The sequence below is a fragment of the Bombina bombina genome, chromosome 5 (genome assembly GCF_027579735.1).
Source record: "Bombina bombina isolate aBomBom1 chromosome 5, aBomBom1.pri, whole genome shotgun sequence".
Lineage (NCBI taxonomy): Eukaryota > Metazoa > Chordata > Amphibia > Anura > Bombinatoridae > Bombina > Bombina bombina.
The window spans coordinates 825,496,660-825,519,385 of NC_069503.1; the positions used below are offsets into that span (position 1 = coordinate 825,496,660).

At 35.5% G+C, this 22,726-nt stretch overlaps 1 protein-coding gene across 1 annotated transcript; it reads right to left on the reverse strand.

Moving 5' to 3' along the window:
* Positions 1–4,941: 4,941 nt before the first annotated feature.
* Positions 4,942–21,092, reverse strand: TGIF1 (TGFB induced factor homeobox 1). The gene is made up of 3 exons (XM_053713125.1): positions 20,487–21,092; positions 8,586–8,812; positions 4,942–6,348 (listed from the first exon to the last, which is right to left on the reverse strand). The coding sequence occupies exons 1-3, from the start codon at positions 20,545–20,547 to the stop codon at positions 5,770–5,772; spliced, it is 867 nt and encodes a 288-aa protein (XP_053569100.1). The 5' UTR covers positions 20,548–21,092; the 3' UTR covers positions 4,942–5,769.
* Between the last annotated feature and the right edge of the window lie 1,634 nt (positions 21,093–22,726).

Consider the following 22,726-nt stretch of genomic DNA (forward strand, 5'->3'; position numbering starts at 1 on the left):
TAAGTTCTAAACAAAATATATCATCATATGCTGGGGAATGGTATACTGAAATCATTGGCATTCTAACTTCACCAATCACACATCCCTTCATTATAACAAGAATATTATTAAAGAAAACTAAAATCTGACCACACATTTTCCATTACGTCTCAATATTGGGGAGGCTCTGGAGCTAACGGTAGATTGCTGCAAGTAATACACAATTATTCTTAACAAATATCCTTAAAGGGATATTGTAGTGTAACATTTTCTCCTCTTTATTTATCGATCTTACTTACTGGAGTGTGTTGAATCGTTTACAAATAGCTAATTTAACTTTATTTTTGCCATTTGAAATAGTTGTTTTTGCCTAATTTACTTTGCCATTTGAAATGTTTGCTGGGTTTTTTTTTGCCTTTTTGATGAAACTGCCACTTAAATTGAAATTTCAATACCGCAAAACTGGTTATAGAAAAGATATGTAAACAAGAGGTAGCAGCCTCAAAATCAACCTCCTAGTGGGGAAGTAAGAGAAATAATGCGCCCAGCCCATATGAAAGGGTTTTCCTGCACCAGTTAAAATCAAACATGATTCAAATTGAGGACGCTGTTTTAAAAGACTTTACAAGTTTACTTCCATTATAAAATTGCCTTTAAATGAACACTTTGAGACACTATCTACTACTGAGCATGTACAAGAGTTCACAATGTATATGAGTCTGTTATTGGCTGATGGATGTCACATGATACAGGGGCCAGCAAATCAAAGTGATTTTTAAAATTTGTCAGAAAAAATAAATCTACTGCTCATTTAAAAAATGTGAGTATTTATTTCATTATCTTTTTATTGTGAATTTATTGATTATGAAGATCATTTAAATATTGAAAAAGTCTAGAGACGTGTGGCCATAATATCAGAAACTCTGACATGGAGAGCAATAATCAGATTATTGTCTTGAACATCGTTACAATCAGCCTAAATTATTTACAATTTGGATACCTACCTGATGATGAGAACTGGGGTGGGCTGAAACTTATAGAACCATCTGGCGAATTGATGCGGCTCTGCAGAATATATATATATATATATATATATATATATATATATATATATATATATATATATATATATATATGCCACCGGAGCAAATTGATCAAGTTTGCTGAAGTACCTAGATTGCTTCCAGGTAAGAATGTTCAAAGTTTATCTCTATGGGCAGTTTCTAGTATTTGTGTCCTGACAAGACCCTCGTGCTGTGCCATACTTCACCATTAACTCCCCAGAATTATGTCTTGACTGACAGACTAAATAAGCAAGGTGTTACCCCAGAGTTTCTGATTAGAAGCACCCTGTCATAATTCAGCTGGAACTCTGGACATTTGGAGTGACTTAAGTAAAGATTTTTTATTTTATTTTTCAAATTAGCACCTCCGGACTCCCTTAACATTCAGTTAATTTTATAAATGTAACTATCAATACACAGAGATGTGATAATGGGAATCGATGATACACACTATGGGCTAGATCAGTGTTTTTCAACCAGTGTGCCGTGGCACGCTAGTGTGCCGTGAGAGATCCTCAGGTGTGCCACGGCAGACTGACAACAGTGTGACATATTTTTTAAACTTTGCTTGTTTTTTACTCCCAGTGCAGGGGTAGTTTGTATGAGGCATGGCATAACAGCACAATACATACAGTATGTGTGTGTATATGTATATATATATGCTGTATTAGGCTACAATGTGTGATTTTTTTAAAATTTTGGGATGGTGGTGTGCCACAGGATTTTTTAATGTAAAAAAGTGTGCCACGGCAAAAAAAAAAGGTTAAAAATCACTGGGCTAGATTATAAGTGAAGCCCTATTTTAACGTGCACCCCTAAAGGGGCAAATTTGCCCATATACGGGCACACGTTAAATAACCAGCCATTACAAGTGGCTGGTTAATGCGACCACAAGCTCGCTAAAATTCATTAGATGTCAGACCTCTGGTTAATAAATAAAAAAGTCCCCCAATTTTCCTAAAATAAAATGTAGTGTTCATTTTAAAAATAAAAATTATTAGCATCTTTATTTATTGTTTTAAATAACCACACAAAGAAGTTATAAGGGTTAAAGTGAGGGGATGTGGGGTGTTAGAAAAAAAAAGAAAGGCACTGAAAAGTGCCTTTACATAGCAGTCTATGGGGACTGTGTTTAAACTGTAAATATATATATATATATATTACCCTGCACCAGGTTCTGTGCTGTGTCTATCGGCATGAGAAAGGGGCTCCCATTGGAACCTATGAAAGCACGCAATTTTGCGCTCCACGCGTAATCTTTGTCAGCTGGTTTTGGTTATTTAATCCTGTTATGTTGGTGTATTACATGTTTTAGGTTTATAGATATGCCAATAGTATATGTTCAATACCTTAAATTGTATTTTTGACAATGATAGTAACTGATCTCATTTCATACTTCTATTATACAAGGTTGTGGTTACATCATCAGCGGCCAAGATGATGGAACTTAACATACATTTTTGTGAATGTTTGTGCTCTGGAAACAAGAAAAACGACAACAAAAGAAAACCATTGTAACAAAGCAATAGAAGTAAATTGGAAACTTTTTGTAAAATTGTATTCTCTATCTGAATCACAAAAAAAGTTTGTTTGTTTTTTTTTAAAGATGCCAGCCCTAGTGATCATCATTGTTATACATTGCTCTGCTAAAGGAAGGCTTTAATCAGCTACAACAATGATGCTGTTCAGGTTTGTCCCAATCACATTAGAGAATCATCCAAGTGTACCACTGTATCTAAAAAAATGAATGTAAAATCACTACAAAAAAAAAAAAAAAAAAAAAAAAAAAAAAAGAGGATTCTAAGAATATCTTTTAAAAGGTGCAGTATACGCCAATTTTCGTAAAACGGCCTGTAATAAGACACTACTATAAAAAAATATGCAGATACTGATCTAAAAATCCAGTATAAAACTTTTTGATGAGGTTAGGCTGGGACACTCATTGAAAGGGGCTGAGAAAGCAGGAAGAGCAGAAACCCCTGCATATGGAAAGACACATTACACAAACAGGAGCAAGTAGGAATCTGTAGACTTGAGTCTACATCTGATACTTTAGGGCTTGGTTAGGAGTCTGAAAATCAGCACAATGTTACTAAAAAAAAGAAGCAAAAACTATACATTGTTACATAAACACTCCCAGATGGGCTATTTAAATGGATCTAGAAATAATTTATGCAAAGAAAATCTAGTGTACAATGTCTCTTTAAAGAAAAGGTTTGCCAAATCTCTAAATTAAAAAGGTTTGTGGCTTAAAATATAATTTACCTTAAAATGTGATTTCTGAAAAAAAAAAAAAAAAAAAAAAAAAAAGGGGCATTTCAGCTGACTTGTTTAACCCCTTTTATAGCAGCTCAATTTTAATATTTATTATATACACACACGTTTAATGCCTCATGATCAAATATAGACAAAAATACAGAACAGATATGATAAAGACTGGCCTTTCATTCTAAGCAAAGGTTGATTAATAGGCTGGGCAGAAGTACACTGTAATTCATCAAACTTTACATTTCACTCGTCTTGTTTAAATACCTTTTATTCTTGAAAGCCGCTCCAGCGCTTCCCCCACCCGCCGCAAGCCTCTTCATACGTCAGCAATGACAAATCCAGCTTCCTCCAATCATGGCTTCCCCCCAGAGCAAACGTTGCCTGAGGCCAAGCCGTTATTGGAGGAAGCCGTATTCGTCATTTTTGACGTATGAAGAGACTTGCGACGGGCGGGGGAAGCACTGGAGCGGCTTTCAAGAATAAAAGCCAAGTATTTTAACAAAACAAGTGAAATGTAATGTGTGATGAATGAAAGTGCGCCTGTTTTTAATAGGCTTTTTAAAACCGGGCACACATTCGTCAAACTTGACATTCACTTTAACTTTTCATTTGGAAGGAAAATTAATCAGTTCTCTGTCATTTATTGTGACCAATAAGTACATATATATATATATATATATATATATATATATATATATATATATATATATATATATATATATATATATATATATATATATATATATATATATATATATATATATATATATATATATACACACACACATACATATATACACACACAGACACACACACACACACATATACACACATATACATATACCGTATATATATATATATATATATATATATATACACACATACACACACATACATATATACCGTATATATATATATATATACATATATATATACATATATATATATATATACACATATACATACACACACTTTATATGTTTCGTTGTAATAAAAAAAAAAAGCAATAAGTAGTGGGTTGTACTCTCAGTAGAGGTCTTTTGCTGCAAAAATAATGTGACGACAGAAGTTAAGTTTCATAATGGTAGCTCCCTAATCTCGAGTGCTCATTTTGCAAAAAAACAAAACAAAAAACAGTAAGTTGTTTGTGGTTTGTAACAATCTATTTATTTTTATATTTACTTTTTTATACTAAGGAAGCATGGTTTCTTACCCCTTTAATGTATTATTTGTGGTTTTGGTTTATATATCTTAAAGGGACAGTCTAGTCAAAATTAAACTTCCAATGTTTAACTATTAAAATGTTATTATAATGTGTTAAACATTTTTGAACTTTTTACGTTTTATTCATAAAAAAATATTTATCAAAGATGAAATAGCTTGTTTTCCTTGCTATGATAATTAGAATATTTATTATTAATGATCTAAAAATACAATACTAAATTATAGCCTTGACTACCTATATTTTAATCAATTAAAAGGACATAACTTTCTTAAAAATGGTTATGAACGCTTAATTTCTATTTTAATTGCATGTAGTTATAACATTGGTCTTTTCCCTAAAAGACTACCATGTGTAAAATGTGCGTTTTGCTGCAACTGGATCATTACCACTAAGAAATAAACACAATTCTTTTTCATTTGTTATTCTCTATATTACAAAAGCATACAAAAAATAATACATGTCAAAAGAAAAAAATCTTTACATAGCAGGTAATATTCCAGGTGGGAACAGTGTCCAGTTATATAGTATTCTAATGCCATCCCCTGTTAAACAAAAACATGTAGTTTGTACAAGACCTTAAAGAAAATATTTTATTACACAGTGGATTTAAAAAAAGAAAATGTGGTAGAAAATATGTGAGCATCGCCTGATGCACTGGAATGATAAAGGTCTATGTATTTCTAAATATTGCACAGTCTGGAAGATACAAAAAATATATATAATATATAATCACAATTTTGGGAAACAACTCACATTTTGCAGTCTACGAAGAAACAGTACGTTTCTCCAGTAGCTCTACTTAAACTTCTCGGAATGAAATACAGATTTTTATATATGTATGCATGTACATGCATGCGCACATATAGGAAATATCTGATCTCCATCACCCTGAGACTTTGTTTTTGTAACCGTATTGGAGTAAGAGTACACTAACATTAACTTTGTGAAATGTAATGTCCTTAAATGGCATCTGAAAACATCACAAGAGTCAATAGTTGTAGTCACAGTCCGTTTATATAAGGCCCAAAAAATTAAAATAAAAAAAAGAATCAGTCTAAGGCGTAAGACTTCTTTGTGATAAGAAAGCTTCACTTTTACAATCCCGTGTGCAAACAACACAAATAGGGAAAAAAATAGATATGGTCTCAAAAAATGGAGACAGTCTTTGATTTAAACCTTGGCAGTTCAAAATTACAGTTCTAGTTCTGAATGTTGCCAGCTCTTGGTAATATTTTAAGCCACCAGTTTTGCTTGCTGCAGCTCCATTTCTGCAGCCCGCTTGAGAGCAACATCAACCAATAATTGAAACCCACTAAAATCCTGGTTGTGATCTGGTGGAGTAGGTGGGGGAGTGTTGAAAAGTCCACTTTGTGTGTTTGCATTTTGTCCAAGTTGACTATTCTCCTCGTGACACACAAGTGATGTCTCTGTGAAGTGGTTTATATCAGTCTGCTGCTGGTCTGGGATTTGTCCAGCATTCAACACATGTGTGAAGTTGAAAGGAGCATCGTTCAGTGATGTTACAGTGGTATGACAGATCACAGAAGGCCGAGCCAGAAGAGACTGCTGAGAAGAGATATTAGAAGCCAGTAACTTCCCTGAGGTCTGGTTAGGTCCTGCTGAACTGAACTGAAATGAGCTTTCATCTATGGTGGGAATGTAGGTCTTTGTACCCGTTGGAGAATCCATCTGCATCACATCTGTTATTTTTGCCCCTTTGCGAGAAATTGTGAATTGATTAGGATCTTTTCCATCTTTTCTTAGCATATCAGGCAAAAGTCTTCGACGTGCATTGATGAACCAATTGCAGACCTGAGGAGAAAAAAAAAAAAGTGATTAATAATTACATCACATATTCCTGATTTGTCACATTTAAACAGATTTTTTAGGTAGAACATACCACATGCTAAAACAGAACATTTATAGTCTGGTTATAAATTAACTCACTGGAGTAGGAGGCTATCTTTAAGAAGTATACATGAATGCTCTTAACAACAGAATGCCAATCCATGAACTCGTTTCTTATGTGTGATTACAGACGTTTTTGTGCTGAAAATAGTTTATGAAATGTGAGTCAATGAAAGTGACAGCAAAAGCAAATATATATATATGGGTTTTTTTTTGTTTTTTTAAACACATTCTCTTCAAAAGGTTCAGAGGATCATCAATAAATTCATGAACTTGTTGATTTGATTACACAGTCTGATAGTAAATCTGATATATAATTGGATGCCTAAGGTGACAAACAGGTCCCAGTTCTGTATTTATACATCTGCAAACCCTTAAAGCAGAATCATAAGACACAATGAAGCAGTTGTCAGTATGACACACATGAAGCCCTGCCTTATAAAGCCCTAGGTAATTTAAACTGATGAAGCAACTTACAACTTAAGGCATTCAATTTTAAATGTTCTTTATCTGTTATTTCCCATACCTTAGGCTAATGGTGGGAAATTTTCCTTTGAAACAAGATGCTGTTTGTCTTCTTTCAGAGAACGCAGTGACTCATTGGGGCCTGTGAACTGTGTGCTACCAGGCAGGTCTTCAATTACTTCACTTTAACTGTCACAATGTTAACCCTTCAAATGCAACTTTAGACTGTACTAAAATGTAATCAGATTCTACCAAAAATCTATAAAAACAGCTGAACTACCAACTACAACAAGGGCTGCCACAGGCCCAAACGCAATAAAGAACATACCCATATAACTATAGGTGGGTGCATCAAAATACAACAGGGGTTTAGATGAAACTGACTATTCAAAATAGAGGAGGAATATTTAAAAAGGGACAATAAACTCAAAATGTTAATTCCTCATAAATTAAAGGAAAAACAAAATAACAATACACATTATTTATTTTGCTGGGACTTGCTATAAAAGCTTGCAATTTAGTATTTAAATTGCAGATTATTTTGCATATATAAATAGAACAGATTTATTATTACTTTAGGTTAAAGCCACACACCCCTTAGCCATGTCTGGTAAGTGGCTCATTTGCTTGACAAAAATAAGAAATAAGAGTTGTTTCAAATATATTCCTGCACAATACACCTGTGAAATATCGCTTCCTCCTGATTATATCTTAGAGCTTATACATTCAGGGGTAGATTGCGAGTGGAGTGCTATCGTTTGCACGCAAGCGATATCAGGTTTCTGTGGCTGTTTGTGCGCAAATTAAATTCCGCTTGTGTTACAAATTGAAAGTAAATGCGAATGTGCGAGCGCAATCGGGACTACGCAAGAATAATTACCGTGACTTCAGAGCTCTAGTTAACTGTTACGCTCTACAAAAAAAAAGTCACAAAATACATCCCAAAAAAGTACAGTTACACTCATAACACCATCTAATAAAATATATTGTGTATTGACAAAAAAAATATATATATTGCACAATAAAGTTATAAGGCCTCAAAGATATGAGGTTTCAGATGCTAAAAAAATAAAAAAAAAAGGGATGCAAAGCGCTTTAACATGGAGATATATACATACATACATAAATCCATCAGATATATTTAAATATCTCTTTAAGACTAAATAGAACATATGCAGAACATTGGATTATGAAATATGCAATCTCTTATGTTGCGCTTTGAAATAACGTGATCATGTTTGTGTGACTTGTGGGTGTTTTTAAAACTTTTGCAGCTCCATTGAAGTCTATGGGGGAATGCGTTTTTGCATTTGCGACTTCTCAAAGTATATTTCTTACCGCAATGTTACGAAAGCGAGTACACAAACTTTTTACTTTCAACTCATAATACAAGCGTGAGTGCAAAAAAAACTACTTCTAGCGTTTTTAACGCCCGAAGATGAGCACAAACTACCGCTCCGCTTATAATCTGGCCCTCAGTGGGTATTAAAACACCTTAATTTAAAGTCAGCAGAGTATCTAAAAAGCTTTGAAACAACGCATTCATGTAGTATGAAATCACAGGAGCATGTTAAAGAGCTTGACCGTATAGAGTTTACTATCATGCTCTATTTAGAAAATTTCATATATTTCTGGGCAACTAGTATTTGCTTTCATACAAAATCATTTTCAGATACCTGTAGTGTGGAGAGATGGGTTTGTCGGGACAGGAGTGCTTTTTCCTGCTCTGATGGATATGCATTAAAACGGTGTTCATAAAGCCAATCTCGCAGAATCTGAACAGATTCTTTAGGGAGGTTTCCACGTCTCCTTCTCTTCCCAGAGCCAGCAGTAGAAGAGAGATCCAAGGGGATGTCCATACCATCATCATCTTCTGTCTCACTCCCTGAGAGGGGTACAAAACCTACAAAAAAATATCCTGTTAGTCAAAAGTACCCACTGTATCAGGAGCTCGTACAGTAAAACCCAAGTTTTAGACCCCCTCTCCTATGGCTAAATCTTTAGATTTGGGACATACATTTTCCTTCTGATTTCGTTATAAGCAAAAACATTCAGTGTTCTCCACAGAAAATGTTGTCAGCCGGGTAGCATTATAAAGTAGCCGGGTGGCCAGTGGTATTATAAAGTAGCCGGTGGTGTTATAAAGTAGCCAAGTAGAGGCAGTGTAATATTTCTAATATTATATCAGTTTCTGCTATGTAAAGTTTGTGAAATAAAAATGTAATATTTTAATATTAGCTAAAATGTTAGCCGGGTGGTCAGTAAAATCAGCCGGGTAGTGTACCCGCTAATAAGGTTCTGGGGAGAACACTGACATTCATAGTGATACACCAAACATAAAAATAACACCAATAAGAGATTAAAGGAAGAGCTTGAGATCCACGACTGATAATGTAAAAAATAAAAATCTAAAAGGAACTGTTCATGATTTAGATAGAGTATGCAATTGTTACAGACTTCCCTATTTACTTTTGTTATCAAATTTATCTAGATTGACTCCAGAGCAGTAATGCACTGCTGAGAGCTAGCGGTGTGTAACCACCAATCACCATATGCCTCTTGTTAATAGCTCATCAGATGTGTTCATCTAGGCCCTAGTAGTGCATTGCTGCTCGGGAGCTGACATTAAACCATGTATTTAACCCATTGGCAGGAGTTATATGCAATCAATAGTGCTATAATAAAATGCTGTAACACGTTACAGAATGCTATGTTTACACTTGTGTCCCTTTAATTAATACACAATTATATGGTAAAAGTCTCCCTTAAAGGGACAGTCTAGTCCAAAAAAAAAAAAAAAAAAAAAACTTTCATGATTCAGATAGGGCATGTAATTTTAAACAATTTTCCAATTTACTTTTATCACCAATTTTTCTTTGTTCTCTTGGTATTCTTAGTTGAAAGCTTAACTTAGAAGGTTCATATGCTAATTTCTTAGACCTTGAAGGCCGCCTCTTAAGAATGCATTTTAACAGGTTTTTCACCACTAGAGGGTGTTAGTTCATGTTGTTCATATAGATAACGCTGTGCTCGTGCACGTGAAGTTACCTGGGAGCCATCACTGATTGGCTAAACTGCAAGTCTGTCAAAAGAACAAATAAAGGAATAGTCTGCAGAGGCTTAGATACAAGATAATCACAGAGGTAAAAAATATATAAATATAACCGTGTTGGTTATGCAAAACTAGGGAATGGGTAAACAAGGGATTATCTATCTTTTAAAACAATAACAATTCTGGTGTAGACTGTCCCTTTAATAGCTCAAGAGACTGACTACTACTTCATTGTGCAGATGTTTAAGTAACCTGCACTCATACACTGCAAAGCAGTAAGATAATCATCTGAACATTATGTGTAAAACTGACTGGTCTTGCAAAATCTAACCCTATGAAGAAAGCAACATTGGCCCGTTACAGATTTGTTAAAATAAAACCCATATAAATACATTAAAAAAATAATAATAATAATTGTACATTGGCGGCATAAGCGCTGTTCTTGTCTACAATGGCTCCCTCAAAAGTAACACACTACCATCACAACCAAAAACAAAAAGTGCAGCGTCAACAGTTTATGGCCGGAATGAAAAAACAAGTTTAAAAACTTTCCTTTCATGCACATAACACAAATTCAATTATATCAATTTTATATATATAGTAATACTTAAGTGTTGTAGATTAATATTAGCTTTAAAGTTTATAAAGGTTTTGTTGTGCCCTTACAAATTAACATAACTGTTTCAAAAGGTGAGGCTACAATTATTCACTTGTCCTGTGAAGGTGGAAAAAATAAAGTATAGAAATTCTATAAATAGATTTACATAAAAATTCACATAACCATTTTAATGATCAATAGACAAAACCTACAAATCAACCAGCTATCTCAATGACCATATTTAAAGGCTACAACAAACTTGTGTGCCCTATTATTATAGCAAATGTCATACACAACAGATACGCAATAGGATGCTTCAAGCTTGTTAAGAAATCACAGGGGTCAGGCTAGCTGTAGTAGAGAGTGGTTGGTTGATCTTTTTTTTAAGAGAAATTAAAGTATCAAACCCTCCAAATACTACTACAATTTGTCCCCGTCTAATTGTATGAACAAAGAGAAAAAGTTTAAATATTTATCCAAATACTTGACATGCAAAGCAGTTTCCCATGTGGTGGTTCATAGTGCATTCCTGTTCGCGTAAGCAGTTTGATAACTCCTTTGCCGTATAATTTAAAAGGGACATGAAACCAAAAATAGTCAGTCAGTTTTAATAGCAGCGAGATATGCACTATTACAGGAAAAACAAACTTAAGGACCAGTGAAGTAAAGGGCACATTGTGGTTGTTTAAGAACTAGAAAACATTTATTTAATTTCCATTAACTACTTAGCATACAGGTATTTATATATAAATAGTTGTAACTGAAAGGCGATAGCACTGTGGGCCTGTTCATTTGCATATCCCCTAATGAGCGTTCCCCATTTACATACCTCTTTTCATATTATGATTTTCATTGAAATGTGCTACTCAAGAGAATCTGCATTGGGGCATATTTTTCTTGTGTGTTGGAGACGCCACTTGGGGCTAAACTGCCAAAGTCAACGTTATTGTGTAAATATTGCATCCTCCAAAATGTTTGATACAAATAAATGATTTTTCATAAAAATATTCAAATCTACCTCAGAATTGACAGAGCTGTCAGATGTGTAAACTTCCTACATTCCTGCTAAGCCCTGTCAGGTTCCTTCCTGCCTTTTTTTTGTCAGACTCACTGAACGATACAAAGTATAAGAATGTAACTACTTCTGTGAACACTTATTCCTGTGCCCAAGTTTGCTCTTCCTCACACCCCATAAGTTATACATGACTGGCTACACTCAGGGGAAACGTTTACATGATGCCAAATATCAAGTAATTAGAATATCGGAGCTAAAACAAATGAGTTTTGTCATTTTGTGGTATCAGATGTTGATTTATTTTTTTTAGGGGGGGTTACAGTATTGTCAAACATGAGTCAAAAGAACAGTAAAGTTAGATTAAATGTTTATGATTCAGACACAGTATGTAGTTTTAAACAACTTTCCAATTTATTTTTACTATCAAATTTGCTTAAAGTGAATGTAAAGTTTGAGGAATGAGTGCCCGGTTTTTAATAATCCTATTAAAAACAGGGCACTTTAATTCATCAAAATTTAAATTACACTGCTTCTGTTAAAATACTTACCTTTTCTTTCTGCAAGCCGCTCCTGCGCTTCTCCAGCCCATCGCAAGCCTCTTCTTCTGTCAGGAATGACGATTCCGGCATCCTCCAATTACGGCTCCCCCCCCCCGGGGGAATCATTGCTTAAAGCAACACCGTGATTGGTGGAAGGCCGGAATCATCATTTCTGACGTCGGCAGAGGCTTGTGACGGGCGGAGGACGCGCTGGAGCGACTTGCAGAAAGAAAAAAGGTAAGTATTTTTTTTAAAAAAGCAGTGACATTTAAAATTTTGATTAATGAAAGTGCCCATGTTTTAAGAGGATTATTAACCCTTTGAGTGCTAAGATTTTTTTAATTAATTTTTTTTTTTTTTTAGACCCCCAAGACTTACACTGTTGGAAAGGTTAGGCGATTACCTTTTCAATAGTGGGTCTTGGGGGTCTGTAGCTGCTTAGATGCCTGAGATACAGGCTTCTAAGCAGCATGCCCCCTGCTCCTATACTTAACATTGTTAAGTATAAATAAAGTTGCGCGGTGATGTCATCACGTTATTGCGCGTGATGTCACCACGCAAAACGGGAAGCCCCTGCAATGCCTGTCACTCTACAGGCATGATCGCTGGGGTAGGAGCGGGTGGGAACCCCTAGATCTCCCTCAAGGTGGGAGAGTGCTAGTGATGGCTCTGAGCCGTCATTAGCACCAGAGTGGGAAACTCTGTGACGGCTCAGAGCCGTCATTAGCACTCAAAGGGTTAAAAACCGGGCACTGATTCATCAAAATTTACACTCACTTTAATTCTCTTGGTATTCTTTGTTGGAGGGTAAACTTAGGTAGGCTAAGTTGCAGCAATGGAATACTGGGACCTTGCTGCTGATTGTTGGATGCATATTCCTCTTGTCATTGTCTCACCCATTTTCGTCAGCTAGCACCCAGTAATGCATTAACTATGTTTACTTTTCAACAAGGATACAGCAAACCTGATAACAGATCATGTATTTGTGTTGAAGGGATACCTAGGTAGGCATCTGGTTATGACATGGCAGGAAATAGTGCTGCCATCTAGTGCTCTTGCATATGAATAACATTCTTGTAAATTGCTGCCATACAGTGATCTAGACAAGTGCATGGTCCTGAGCTTACATCCCTGATTTTCAACAAAAGAACAATGAAAGTTTGATAATAGAAGTAAATTATAAAGTGGTTTAAAATGTTATGCGCTATCTGAATCATGAAAGAATAAATTTTGGGTTTCATGTTTCCTTTAAAGGGACAGTCTAGTCAAAATTAAAAACTTTCATTATTCAGGTAGGACTTGTAATTTTAATCAATTTTCCAATTTAATTTTATCATCAAATTTGCTTTTTTTTCCTCTTGGTATTCTTAGTTGAAACTAAACCTAGGCAGACTCATATGCTAATTTCTAAGCCCTTGAAGGCTGCCACTTATCACAGGCTTTTTAAATTCCCTTTCAACACAAAGAGACAGAAAGTACACATGGGCTATATAGATAACACTGTGTTCAGGCACAGGGAGTTATTTAAGATTTAACACAAAACAATGCTAAATGCAAGACAATAGATAATAAACAGTCACAGTCATGTGATCAGGGGGCTGGAAGAAGGTTCTTAAAGGGAGATGAAACACATTTTTTTTATTTTGTGATTTAGAAAGAGCATGTCATTTTAAACAATTTTCTAATTTACTTCTATTATCTAATTTGCTTCATTCTCTTGATATCAATTGCTGAAAAGCATATCTAGATATGCTCAGTAGCTGCTGATTGGTTGCTGCACATAAAGGCCTTGTGTGATTGGCTCACATATGTGCATTGCTATTTCTTCAACAAAGGATATCTAAAGAATTGAGCAAATTAGATAATAGAAGTAAATTGGAAAGTTGTTTAAAATTGCATACCCTATCTGAATCATGAAAGTTTAATTTTGACTAGACTGTCCCTTTAAATACAAGGTAATCACAGAGGTAAAAAGTATATTAAAGGGACAGTCAACCATAGAATTGTTATTGTTTTAAAAGATAGATAATCCCTTTATTACTCATTCCCCAGTTTTGCATATCCAACACAGTTATAGTAATATACTTTTTACCTCTGTGATTACCTTGTATCTAGCAACAAAAGTAGTAAATGAGTACAGCACCTGTTGGTTCCTTAAAGCAGGTTTTAGTTCTGTGTGATGCCCGTGGAGAAAGGGTTACTGCCACCCTTACAGCAACATAGACAAATGGAATCCACAGCACCAATTAGGTAAAAGAAAATACCTTTATGTAATGTGAAAATAAAGGTATTTTCTTTTACCTAATTGGTGCTGTGGATTCCATTTGTATCTAGCAACCTTCTTCCAGCCCCCTGATCAAATGACTGTGACCGTTTATTATCTATTATCTTGCATTTAGCATTGTTTTGTGCTAAATCTTAAATAACTCCCAGTGCCTGAACACAGTGTTGTCTATATGGCCCACGTGTACTTTCTGTCTCTTTGTGTTGAAAAGAGATTTAAAAAGCCTGTGATAAGAGGGAGCCCTCAAAGGCTTAGAAATTAGCATATGAGCCTACCTATGTTTAGTTTAAACTAAGAATACCAAGAGAAAAAAGCAAATTTGATGATAAAAGTAAATTGGAAAGTTGATTAAAATTAAAAGTCCTATCTGAATAATGAAAGTTTAATTTATACTTGACTGTCCCTTTAATATAACTGTGCTGGTTGTGCAAAACTGGGGAATGGGTAATAAAGGGATTATCTATCTTTTAAAAAACAATAACAATTCTATTGTAGACTGTCCCTTTAAGTCTCTTAAAAAGTAACTAAGATGCCAAAATAAGTATTTCAGTAAGAAGAGATACATTTATATTGAATTAAAAAGTAACTGTAAACAGTTGCATTGATTAAAGAGTGATTATAGTAATAAAATGACATGCTCCAATTCTTAAGTAATTTTATCACTAATGATGATGTTCTTAACCCTAACAAGTTAAACACATAGTTATAGTGCTGCTCAGGACTTACAGAGCACTGCTGGTGCCAAGTGGAAACTGACACTGATCCACTCACTAGCACTACTGATTGGATCACCTACAGTTTCCACTCACAACTAGGGGTGCTCTGTGGCACTTTAACTATGCATTTAAGCCCTTTGTGGAGGATAAAACATATTTGCAGCATCATTGGTGGTAAAATGACATGCTCCAATGAATCAGAGCTTGTCGCATCACTATAACGGCCCTTTAATGTTTTGTATCTCTATCAAACCCAACAGGAAACTGCTCAGACAAAGTTTAAGTTCTTATCAAAAGAATGTAAATATGTATTAGAATTCATCTGATTGGGATAAAAGTAATTAACATTTATGCTAGTAAACAATTATTTAGTAATCTTTCATATAATCTCTGGATAGCAGCACGGCTGGTATTTGGCCTTATACCAGATTCGATAGCGTATGTGAGGCTAAACAACAATTAAGAATGACAACTGCACAAAAGGGAGAGATTGCCAGTTATTTTATTAAGGGATTGTCAGATAATGAAATAGCCTTATATTTGCTCAGTGTGTGTGTCAGTGTTACTAAGAAAAAATGTAATCTCTACACACACACAAAAAGTGACTCAAAGCGATGTAGTTAAAGGAACATTAAACAAAAAAGATATTTACAGTACAAATGAAGCAACACTAAAACATTTTTATAAAGAAATATACATATTTAAAGGGACAAAGTGAGGATTTGAAATGGCCCACAGTGTGCTTCAATTATGTTAGTTATTCTCAATAACAAAATAAAAAACAAACAATATGTTGATAAAAGCTATCAGTTTCAGAAGTCATTTATGGTGTGCACCGGGCCCGGACATTGATACAATAGGCTCTGTGCATGCACTCTCCTCACTGCAGCACATTCAAATTCAGCCATTATATCCCTTTAAAATGACAACAAAGCTAGCAGGAAAATCATGTTTGTACAGTCAACTCAAGTAACATTTGCTCACTTGCTTATAGCCCTGGCTCTCACAACAATCCAGGTGGACAAGTACACACCTCCACAAGTCACAAAGTATTAAACTGATTTCAAATAAATAAGATCTGCTAGGTTACGTTAGTTACAAGCTTCAATATTATGCCGAGGTATCTGCTGGGGTAATTTGTCAGATACAGGATATCTGCTCAGCAGAACATTAAAACGCTGATGAAGTCCATCCCAAGTTAATTGTCTACAAAACGTGTGATGCCATACAGGTCAGTTTACCTGAAGGCTCTTATTGGGTGGGGAGTCCAAATGTCTACTAAACAATAAAACTAAGTGACTGACAAATGTCAGTACATTTGCATGCAGGTATACACACAGGGTAACACAAGTCTATGAGATGTAACATCTAGCTTTTAACCATTTTGTTCTTATCTGGTGTTCTGACATAAGCAGTAAATAATATATATAACAAAAATATTTGATTGATTTAAGAAAAAAAATAAAGAATGAGACCAAACATTGCAACTTCAGCAATCTCAATAGCAGATTCACATGTAATTATAGCACATTTCCCTACAATTACCTAATGCTAATAAACACTAACATAATAAACGCTAACAGGTTTAAAACTAAGAGCTTTGCAGACAAAGAGCATTGTTTTAAACCAGTGGTCTCAAAGTACAGGCCCCAGGGCCATATGTGGCCCTCAAGATAGTTTTATCTGGCCCTCCCTAAACCATTAATTTGGGCTCTCAATTTTTCTTGAGGGCTCTAAGAGGTGTAACTTGTTGATGTTTAAAATAGGTACTCACAAAATAAATATAAAGACAAGTGTCCAATGTAGACTTCCACCGTGCACTGCTTTGATAAATGTCACTTTTTACGTTGTTATACAATTCCAAAATGATTACTTCACTTAGCACTCACAAGATAAATATATACAACTTTGTATGTCTATTGTTTGCTACAACTCCCACCACCATGCACTTCTACTTGGGTTCTTAGTATATCCAGTTCCGGAGCACTTATTCAGTTCAAGGGGGCCCCTTTAGGAGAAACACTTGTTCAGTGGCCCCTGATACATTGAGCTTGATCCCCGTTTTAAACTGTATCATTTCTTAAAAGGGACACTGAACCCATTTTTTTCCCTTTTGTGATTCAGATAGAGCATGGAATTTTAAGCAACTTTCTAATTTACTCCTATTATCAAATTGTATTTATTCTCTTGGTATCTTTATTTGAAATGCAAGAATGAAAGTTTAGATGCCGGACCAATTTTGGTGAACAACCTGGGTTGTTCTTGCTGATTGGTGGATAAATTCATCCACCAATAAAAAAAAGTGCTGTCCAGAGTCCTCAACCAATAAAAAAAAGCTTAGATGCCTTCTTTTTCAAATAAAGATAGCAAGAGAACGAAGACAAATTGATAATATGAGTAAATTAGAAAGTTGCTTAAAATTGCATGATCGATCTGAAACACGAAAGAAAAATGTTGGGTTCAGTGTCCATGCCTGAAATATGATTAAAAGGGCTAGCAAAAGTTTTGTTTTTTTTTTAAATGACATAACTTGTAAAAAAAAAAAAAAAAAAAAAAAAAAGGAGTATCACTTGAAGACTGTCTTATTTGTGCAGAATAAACAAAAAACATGCTCCCAGCCACTTACTGTCAATCTATCATAAGAATATAGAGCATGTTTTGCATCTGTTAGCTTGAAATATTTGTATGTAAACAGGAAACTAAAGGGGCTTTCCAAGCACGAAAACCAAGTTCCCTTTGCCGTTTTGGGTCCCACTGCTCACCCAGGAAAGGTCATCAAACACTTTAAAATTGTAACTTAAATTGTTTTCATGTAACAGTAAAAATATTATTTTGTTAGTTTTTGCTGTAAATTACCCTGCTTTACATAAAAATGTGCTTTCCCATGCCCCAAAAATGCTAAACCAGCAAACTAGACAGTGATTGTTTAGAAAAGTGGATTTACAGCTACACCCTCACTGTTAATGATTAAAAGGAGATAAGATAAGCATACAAGTGTTTTTAAGTAGCTGTTGTATCATTAAATAGATATGAAACATTTTTTTTCCCCATTCATGATTCAGATAGAGCATGCAATTTAAAAAAAATAATAACTTCCCATTTTACCTCTATTATGTAATTGGCTTTATTTTCTTGGCATCCTTTGTTGAAAAACATACCTAGGGAGACTCAGAAGCTGTGAGCTAGCTGCCGATTGGATGCTGCAGATGTATGCCTCTTTTCATTGGCTTACTGGTGTGTTCAGCTAGCTCCCAGTAGCACATTACTGCTCCTTCAATAAGGATACCAATAAATAGAATAGTTATTTAAACATGAATGCTCTATCTGAACCATGAAATAAAAAAAATCTTATTTTTAGACCAGGACCACTGCATGATCAGTATTTAACAAAGACCATTTGGAAATTACATTTTTTAAAGGGCATTGCAAATACACCAATAATATTCAAGGAATTAAATACCCTGCTTTGTCATAACCAGAACAAAGGACTGAATCCATCATGTCCCAATGGTGGTTGGGAGAAGTCTTTGTTCCAACTGCCTGAAAAAAGTTTCAAGCATCTGCAAGCACTTTCTCACATCCTGATCTGTCAGCAGCACTGCCCCCTCCCTGTCATCCTGTTCCTCAGCGTGCCCTGCTGTCTTCTGTCTGAACAATGCTGAGCACACACAATCCAACTCACATGGCACATTTCATAAAACAAGGGGAGGGCAACTGACCAGCATATTTTCTTAAACACTTTATCAGTCAAAAGAAAGAGTGAAATAGCAAATGTATCAACTGTTAAATAAAAAGCTAAGATTATTTAAAAGAACACTGTACAATAAAAAACTGATCAATTGAATTGTTGATCAAAATTTAAATATTGTAGTAAATAATAATGGTATAACAGTAAAAGTATACAGTTTGTATTTATTATAACAGTTACTCCATACTAGGGTGTCAAGAGGTGTCACAGAGAACTGAGGGCAAAAAACCCATAATCCTAGTTACATCTTTCAGCATAGATTGTATAAAAAGTAGTTATACAGACTAATTATGTACATAAAACACACGTCGAAGTATATATATATATATATTACACACACACACACACACACAGTATTGTTAGCGGAGTATGAGATGCCACAGGCACCATAATAATTAGAAGTGTCACACATTTCAAAACTGTGTCAGAGTAGCTTCAAACGGAAAAGATGACCTGCATTATTTGTGAGGTCCCTATGGCATATGTCACAGAAGCTTACAGCTTGTGCTTATGGAGAGCACATGGCGAGAACAAGAACAAAAGAATTCAAACTTGGACACTGACCATAACGTCTTGTGTGAACGAGGGGGAAAAAAAAGTTTAGAACTTGTTTTGTCCAGAAGTTGAATACTGAACTACGTGCAAATTAGCAACAACAAAGAAAGAATAAAAGTTACAACTTGTTGTCCTTAAAAAGTAGGTTATTTACCCCCTGCACCCAGGAATGCAGGTTACTTTCCAAACAAAGACATCTTCAGCCAACCAAATTGCTCGTGACTGACTGGGCTGTTTTTGAAACACAAGTTTTTTTTTAAACTTTAAATCTCCTGCAAAGCGACAACAACAAGTTCTAGAAGTTCTTTTTTCGACTTATTTATTGCAACATTTATCATCTAGAAACCACTTTGCTGGTTTCCAGAATTTACACGCGGTTGTGATTCCCCCCTCCTCGTGTTGTAACTTTCTTTGTTTCACAAGTGCAGCTAGAGACTGAGCCACGCTTTACTTTTCCTTTGTTGTGCTCTGCTTCGAGTTTGCACACCATCAAAACTTTTCCAAGTAGCAATAAATCACTACATTTTTTTTTTCTACAAATTTATTACGGACAAAGTTTAGCTTTAGAACTTTCTGTAACAAAGACTAGACCATGGATGTGAAAAAAGTCAGTGTCCCAAAATACTAAAGTAACAGAATATTATTTCAGAGTGAACACAGCAGAACATATATAAATTGTATAAATACACATAGTGTTTATTTTCAGAAGCTGGAAGACCACATGTAAAATATAGGTGAGCATTTTGTTTTCCTGAAAGAAGGGACAAGAGAAGCTCCAGAGGCTATTGCAGAACAAGCTGAGTTTGACAGCGTGCCAGCAGCATGGGGGAAACAAATGTCCAAACAGCAACTATGTTGTCTACAACGCTATCAATTCCATCAAATAACAAGTTTACTCAGCTTATATGAATTCTATTAAACAACAGACTTGTAATCTGTCAGAGAGAGCAACAGGGGATTCTTTCCTATGCAATGTGTTGCATCCCTGTTTGGCATCCAACGGGTTAATTAGACGTCTTATCTGTCGAACACCCCGACCCCATCAGACATTTAAACTCCATTCTACTCACCCTTTTTAGCTTTCATCATGAATACAGACACCAGATGTAAACTCCTTGCTTCAGTCAACATAAAACAGATCCTACAAATCAGTTCGTCTTCCCTTTTGGATGACCTAGTATGTCCTGATCACAAATAAGTTTGTAATTTGTAGAAGTACGTTGACTTTTTTTTTTTTTTTAAATTATAAAAGAAAAAAAGTTTTCCCAATGAGGTTTTTCTCTAGTGTGCTCGTTTGCTGTCTGACTGGTACCACAATGAGGCAGTTCAGGTTAAAGAAAAGAGGTAGATGTAGTGTCAGCCTCGTCCTCCCCCTTATACTAATGAGTAATGGTTTGTAAGAAAAAAGATCTCCAGCTCTCTCACCCTCCCAGTGACTGTCAGACTCAGACACACACAAGGGGAGGAGATTTAAGAAAGAAAAAAGCCTCCTGGATTCCCCCCTTTTCGCTTCCAGACAGACTGGGCTTTTTGACACTGCATAGGCTGCAGGGGGAGCTTCAGTGATTTGGCTGCTTCCTGTTATTTTCCCAGACAGCCGTTTGATCATTAAACTGCAGAGGCGGCTCCTGATTTTTTTTTTTCCCTCCTAATTCTTTCTCTTTTGACAGCTGCCTCTCTCTTGTTGCTACGGGATGATCCAAACCCCCCTCCCAACAAACTGCAGAGAGAAAGAGGGGAAGAAAAGTATGCAAGCTGGTGGTGGGGGTGTCATGGGATCAGGTTATTTTAACCCATTGTCTACCAGTAGATTCAATGTGGGTTTCCCTGGTTACCAAGGAGTTAACTTAGTTGGTTTTTCTGAAGGCTTATGTTAAAAAATATCGCGGATATATAATTCCTTAAAGACAAATTCCATGTATTATCAAAAAGTAAAAACTGTCACATTCTAATATTAAAAGTGATAACATAACTGCAGTGATCTACTTCATTCCCTACAAATAAGTGATTAGTTGATGACAGACAGAGCAAGCAATCATAGGATTCCTCGAGGCATGACCACATTATGTATAAATATTTTTGACTCAGCATATTTAAATATTAAATGCAAATTAGTATGCGTTTTTCCCCCAATTCAACACAGAGCATATGTGCAGCTGACACAATGCAGACAGTGTCATTTGCACATGGTGTAAAAGTTGAGCTGGGGATAGATTCATGTGAATTGTTTATTAGACTCGGCTGTTTCCTCCTTTGTAATCCTTCTCTGATTTAGTATTGGGTAATAGTGATTTCATGTTTGTCCAGCAAATTCAGGACATACAGAACCGCATGACTTCTGGGGGACGAAGGCTTTTAAAAGAGAATGTGTACAAGTAATTTTAGGTAACGAGTATTACTCATGCTGATGCAGTGTAATTAAAGTGTCAGTTGGGCAATCAATATATAGTTTATATGTCTGGCTACTATCTGTAATTATTTTCCATATTTACTTCGCAGATCAATTAATCTCGCTAGTTTAACATTTATTTTATACTATTGTTATTATAAATGCTAAATTAAATATTGTGATCACTTTTTAGCATAACCGTTATTAGTTTTATTAGCCAGATGATTACACATATCCATAAGCGTATTCACCCAAGTAAACTGACAGGCATTGCACAATAACATAAACAGTGTGTTCTGTCTGTTGACAGACTCAGTCCCGGTGTTTCTTGTCTGTATCCACAAACTACTTGTTCCTCCAATCAGACAGATACAATACAGCTTTTATCCTTTGTGACAGGGAGGAAACGAGATAGCGTTGGGAGGAGACTTGGTAATATATCTGTGTGCCAATTGGTGAAGTCATGTACCAAATCATAAACTACAAGTGTTGGAAAAAACAAACTATGCTATTTGATGTTATACGTGGCTGGTTTTATTTTACTCTCTTCCTTGCATTTGTTTGCTCCGGGGATTGGTGGCTCATATCCGGCCTCATGGAGGGGGCTAGACATACTCAGCCTGAGTCACTAAAGCTTCTGGCCGGGGGAGGGGAGACCTGAAGTTGCCTGGTTCCCGCCTCCTCCTCCCCCACTCTCATAGTGCTCACTGGCAGCTGAAAAACAGAAACTGCTTTTGTTCAACCGCCAAGCTGCAGCTTGCAAGGGTTGTAAAACTGAAACATTCCTTCCAAACACCCCCTCTCCCTATTCACTGTGCTCACTGAACAAGATTACCTATCTCAGACCAAAACTATATGGCTGGAATCACCAGTCACAAAATTATAAACCGCAAACGGAAAAGAAAAGTTTGTTAAAAGAAA